This window comes from Cucurbita moschata, unplaced genomic scaffold (genome assembly GCF_002738365.1).
Source record: "Cucurbita moschata cultivar Rifu unplaced genomic scaffold, Cmos_1.0 Cmo_Scf00014, whole genome shotgun sequence".
Lineage (NCBI taxonomy): Eukaryota > Viridiplantae > Streptophyta > Magnoliopsida > Cucurbitales > Cucurbitaceae > Cucurbita > Cucurbita moschata.
The window spans coordinates 96885-102884 of record NW_019268530.1 but is presented as its reverse complement, the minus strand read 5'-3'; the positions used below and the strand labels follow the sequence as shown (position 1 = coordinate 102884).

Sequence of the window (6000 nt, the reverse complement as noted above, 5' to 3'; positions counted from 1 at the left end):
AAAAAAAAAAAAAAAAAAAAAAAAAAAAAAAAAAAAAAAAAAAAAAAAAAACATGTCGCCAGTGACTGTGATTTTGCTTCATAGCTTATAGGTCCAAAAACACAAACTCTTCCACCGCAGGAACTTCTCCAATTTTCCTCAGACTTTCCTTATTGGGTTCTTCATCCACCCCGATCGCCATTATCGCCCTTTTCTTCCTCGTCATCCTCCCCACGCTCATGAAGTTCACATTCACATTGTTCTCTCCCAGAATGCTCCCCACCCGTCCGATCATCCCCGGCTGGTCCACCTGCCGGCACAGGATTAACTTCCCTTCCAAACTCACGTCCACGTTGAACGACGCTACACGTGTCAGATGCGGCACCCCGTATTTCACCTTCCCTTCGATTGCCACCTCACCCTTCTCGCTCACTGCGCTGGCGAACTTCGACTCCACGTTGGAGACCAGGATTTGGATCGAGTCCACTGGAAACTCCGGTGGTGCGTTCACTTCCACCCGCTCCTCGCTTATTCGGAGCCCCTTTTGCTTGGCCGTGAAATCCGCGTTCACCAGGTTTATGTGGCTGTCCGAGATGGGTTCGATTATGCCTTTCGTGATCATGGCTCGTAACAGCCTCGTGTCTAAATCGTCTGGGGTTCGCCCTGTTCTGTACACCACTTTTATTGATTTTATCCCGCTCCCTCCGGCCACCAGCTGCACCGCCAGCCGCCCCAGTTTCTCCGCCAGTACCACGTACGGTGCCAACTCCGACAGTACCTCTGGGGCGACCATGGGAGCGTTGACGGCGGTGGCAGAAAGTTCGCCGTTCAAAGCTCCAACGACAGCTTCGGCTATTTCAATGGCAACACCTTCCTGAAACATTTGCAATTGAAAATGCACAATTTTACTTACCTCCCTAAATTCATCGAACAAATTATACACATCAAATTTAGGTGTAGAAAGCAAACCTGCGCTTCCTTAGTGCTAGCTCCAAGATGAGGCGTGAAAGTAACATTCTTATGCTGCACCAGCTTGCTGTCCTTCGGCGGAGGCTCCTCTGCAAAGACGTCAAGCGCCGCCTATTTCACCAAACACCAATAAATTAACGCATTCCATTCCCATTCAATAGAAACTAAAGCGTAGGATTGAAATTACCTGGGCAACCACTCCGCTATCGAGGGCTCTAACAAGGGCATCTTCATCAATCACACCTCCTCTAGCAACATTAATCAGACGAGCCCCTTTCTTCATCAGAGCAAAGGTATCATCGTTGAAAATCTTTGAGGTCGTCGGAGTGAGCGGCATGTGAAGCGAAATGAAATCAGCGGTGGAAATGGCTTGGTTGAAGGACACCAATTCGACGCCGATGGCTCTGGCTCGGTCCACCGGCGCGTAAGGATCGTGCGCTATTACTTGCATCCCTAATCCCTTGGCGCGTCTCGCCACTTCCGATCCCACTTTCCCGAATCCCATCACTGCCAGTGTCTTACCCACCAGTGACACTCCCACGTACTTGTTCCGTTCCCACTTTCCTGGAAACCCATTTCAACAACTCTCCACAGTTACTCCATTTTTTCTTTCTATTTTTAAAAATATTAATAATGCAAATACACACACACACGTGTCACACACACTCTGCCTGCCTTTCCGACCAGTGTTTATATTTTACTTTTATAAAAATAAATAAATTGATTATTAAATGCAACTTTTGTTTCTTCCAACCACTTTCTTTGTTTTTTTTTCTCCCTACTTCCTAAACATGTGTTTCCAGATATTTATAAATTTAAACAAATATTTTTTTATCTTTAAAATTTAGCAAATAAATGAAATTATAGTAAAAAAGTTGTGAAGAAATAAAAATAGTTTTAGTAATCAATATTTTTTCCAGGTCAGGATTTGGGTCTTTCTTTGAATTTTTGGCCTGAGAACAAATCTTTCACCTGACAAGGTGATTGATTCGTGTCATATACGTTTATAGATGCCAATACACTACCAGCCAAAACAGAGGTACGGACCAAAAAATAGTTTTTAGCTTTAAGCAGAGGCTTTTTCAGTAGAATCCTGCTCAGATTTTTCAACTTAAAACCAAGAACAACAGTTCAAGATCATTTTTTTTCAAAAGAATTCTTGAGCTTGGAACCTGGGTTACTAATTATTAGCAGATCTAATCGTTAAAACAAAAGGGTGTTTTTGAATTTTGGGTCGCAAAACAGAGCATCCATTACCGACCTGCTTTCATGGAGGCATCAGCTTGAGCGACGTTACGAGCCATGGCAGTAAGCAACGCAATTCCATGTTCGGCGGCGGCGATGGTGTTGGCAGTCGGAGCATTCACGACAAGACAACCGAACTCAGTGGCGGCTTGCAGATCCACATTGTCAATACCGACACCGGCTCTTCCGACAACCTTCAACCGCCCTTTCGCCGCTTCAAAGAGCTGTCGATTGACCGTGGTGCCACTTCGAACAATTAAGGCGTCGCAGGAAGAGATCTTGGCGCAGAGTTGTTCCGGCGAGAGGTCGTAAGCGCAGTCAACGTCGCCGAAGCTCCGGAGAAGCTTCAGACCGGCCTCTCCAAGTTTCTCGGCGACCAAAATGGTGGATCTTGTGTTGGGGAAAGTGGGGTCGGCGAGATCGGAGGTGTGAAGCTCGAAGGTTTCCACCGTCTTCAAAACGCTGCGGATTGGAATAAAATTGCAGCGAGAAGAAGAAGCGGAAGAAGAAGAATGAAGAGTGGGGAGGAGGTTGAGAGAAACAGAGGAGTTGGAGATGGAGAGAAGAGGGGATTTGGGAATGGAGGGTGCGAGGGAAGAGGAAAAGAGGGCGTTTGCAGAGGAGGAAGCCATTGGAGATGGAGTTGGAAGGTGAGAGTGAAGGAAACAGGGTTGAGTTTATGTCGATGGTGGAGAAATGGGGTTGGGATTCTTAAAAATAGGAGCGCTGAAATTTAGGGAGTAATTAAACATCATTTACGAACCACTTAATCTAATGCTCTTCTCCTCCTAAAAAAAGGTTTGCCAAATTTATGAATCCAGAGAAATTGATATATATTTATGTAATTAATTTGCATCTTAATAATCTGATTATTCTGCTTTGTTTCTAGTCATCTTTTTCTTATACATTCATCAACCTAGTGAAACATATAATTACGCATTTACCCCCACGTCAGAGCATGTGATGTGTCTTCACTTGAATCCACAAGGCCACCAATTAATAAAAGGTTTGAAAGTTGGATCTAAAACTGGGGCCCACAAGGGAGGGTTTCTCCGCTCTCAGAGGAGCGCTGACCATCTGACCAGCCCCTGGACGTGGCGTCTACAAAAGGGCGGAAGGGAACTTTGATTTCTTTTTTATTTTTAATATCAGTAAAAACTATCTAAAAACATAATTATATTTCATGTGTGTTTCATGCTAAACTTACAAATTTAATTCCAATTTAAACAATTCTTCATGTACTTTTATTAAAAGAACTATTAATTATATCTACAGCAGATTTATAAACTATTTATTTAATAACAAAGGTAATCTTATTCTTATTCCACGGCGTGCCCAAAAGTGAAACAACGCGGTGCCTTCCGCCGGTTCCGTCGCCAACTGAAACGGCCCAGTACTCCGGGGTTGGGCTTCTTGGGGGAAGTGGGCCTTCTGAGTTTAAAGCGGGCTTGGGTTGCATGGACCGCTCACACGGAGCCATAGCATAGAGACAAATATCAATTGGTCCAAGGAACACGCTCCGTGGCATTCTGAAATAATTGACCTTTCCAATAATGCTCCAACTCCACTGGTTCGTGTTGTTTACGCTCCTTCCCCACGCGTCGCCCCGTCCTTCTCCATAATATTTATATGATTCCCTCGATCTAATATATATATTATATATAAATTTCTTTCCGTTAACCCCAAAAGTAAAAAAAGAATAAAGAGAGAGAAGAAAAACCAAGAGATAGGACGGTCTTCCTTCTCTCTCTCTCTCTCTCCCTCGTTTCATTTTTGTTTTTGGTTTTCCCCTTTCCCCTCTTCCAAGAACTTTCTTTCTGCTTCTTCATCGAGATCGATTTTCTTCATCCTTTCTTCTTCTTCTAATTCTTCAATTTATTTGTTTTTTTTTCCTGGTGGGTTCGATTCAGATTTCTTTTGGGTTCTCCTTCATCGTCGTTGTTGTCGTCATCATCATAGGCACAGAGATGAGACCGCTTCAGCCGCCGCAGGGTGTAAATCCGGCCACCGATCGTCCTCGTCGCCGCCCGAATCTAACCCTTCCTCTTCCGCAGCGGGACAATACGTCTTTGGCTGTTCCCCTCCCTTTGCCTCCGACGTCTTCTAACGCCGCTCCTCCTCCTTCCACCAGTCAACTCCACAACGGCAACCGTCCACCGGAGCCTCAGCCGCAGAAGCATCAGGTTTTCAGCCTCGCCGACTTTGAGCGAGTCAGTCGAATCGGAAGTGGATGCGGAGGCACCGTCTACAAAGTGATTCACCGTCCCACCGCCCGCGTCTATGCTCTGAAGGTCATTTATGGAAACCACGAGGACGCGGTTAGGCTTCAGATGTGCCGTGAGGTTGAGATCCTTCGCGACGTTGACAATCCCTATGTGGTCAAGTGCCACGATATGTTCGATCACAACGGCGAAATCCAGGTTCTCCTTGAATACATGGATCGAGGCTCCCTGGAAGGAACGCACATCCCTCAAGAACATCATCTCTCCGATTTGGCTCGCCAGATTCTCAGCGGCCTCGCTTATCTCCATAGCCGCCGCATCGTACATCGCGACATCAAACCCTCGAATCTCCTAATTAATTCCCGGAGGCAGGTTAAGATCGCCGATTTCGGCGTCGGTCGAATCTTGGAACAGACGATGGATCCTTGCAATTCCTCCGTTGGAACTATTGCGTACATGAGCCCCGAGAGAATCAATTCCGATCTAAATCAGGGCCAGTACAATGGCTACGCAGGGGATATTTGGAGTTTTGGGGTTAGCATATTGGAATTCTACCTCGGACGGTTTCCTCTTGCCGTGGAGAGGCCTGGGGACTGGGCGAGCTTGATGTGTGCTATATGTATGGCTCAGCCACCGGAGGCGCCGCCCACCGCGTCGCCGGAGTTTCGCCATTTTATTGCCTGTTGTTTGCAGAGAGAAGCTCGGAAGAGATGGACTGCAGCTGCACTACTGGAACATGCGTTCATAGCGGGGAAAAATGGAGCGGCGAGTCAGTACCAGAATCAGCAAACTCATCACCAGAATCTTCGTCAACTATTACCTCCGCCGCCCCTTCGTCCTTCCAGCCTTTCTTGAGGGAGAGAGAAGAGACTGATAATTTCTCATATTGGTTTCTCCTTTTTTATTTCTTGAATTACTCTGTCTTCCTAAGAAGCATGACGCCATTGTTGTCCTGTAATTTTTCTGGAATAGCCGAAGGAATGGGGAAATGATTTGCTGGATCAGTAAATCTGTAATCTTTTGCCGATGGCTTAAATTCAAGCCTTCTCGAATTTGATCTAGCTTCTTTCCCTTAACTCTTCAAGCTCTTTAGATTAGACTGTGGTGTTGTTTTGGATATATGGGTTTTCATTTCTTGCTTCTCTTTTCTTGCCGTTCTCAGTCGAAGTTCGCATATCCTTAACCGAAGTTTGGTATCATAGATTTGATCTGTAGAAAGGAAGAAATCCCACTTTCTGGCTTCTGTTCAATCATTTGAATTTGTTTGTGAAATCAAGTAAGTTGTAAAAGTTACATAAGAATGGCGTAGGGACCCAACTTTCATTTGATGATTAGGATAGTGTTTTCTTTTTGGCACTTCAATGCTAATCTGATATAAATGGCAGGGGGGCTGCCTTCATGGAGCGATGAAGCATTTTGACTTTGGAATTGACCTTTTTTTTAATGGGCCAGACGAGGAGAAATCGCTTAAACCCGTTTCTCAACCGTGCCCAATGCCACTTTCACTTGCAGAAGCAGAGCAGCCATCGCCTCACAAGACATTGATTTTTACAAGCAAAAGACTCCAATGCTGAAAACCCTTTTC

At 45.3% G+C, this 6000-nt stretch overlaps 2 protein-coding genes across 2 annotated transcripts; one reads left to right on the top strand and one right to left on the bottom strand.

Moving 5' to 3' along the window:
• Positions 1 to 6: 6 nt before the first annotated feature.
• On the bottom strand, positions 7 to 2970 carry LOC111452687 (D-3-phosphoglycerate dehydrogenase 2, chloroplastic-like). Its single transcript, XM_023093518.1, has 4 exons — positions 2210 to 2970; positions 1136 to 1512; positions 949 to 1059; positions 7 to 853 (listed from the first exon to the last, which is right to left on the bottom strand). The coding sequence occupies exons 1-4, from the start codon at positions 2823 to 2825 to the stop codon at positions 86 to 88; spliced, it is 1872 nt and encodes a 623-aa protein (XP_022949286.1). The 5' UTR covers positions 2826 to 2970; the 3' UTR covers positions 7 to 85.
• Positions 2971 to 3914: 944 nt separating this feature from the next.
• On the top strand, positions 3915 to 5560 carry LOC111452881 (mitogen-activated protein kinase kinase 5-like). The gene has a single exon (XM_023093800.1). It carries the CDS (start codon positions 4161 to 4163, stop codon positions 5268 to 5270), a length of 1110 nt encoding a protein of 369 aa, XP_022949568.1. The 5' UTR covers positions 3915 to 4160; the 3' UTR covers positions 5271 to 5560.
• The last annotated feature ends 440 nt before the right edge of the window (positions 5561 to 6000 follow it).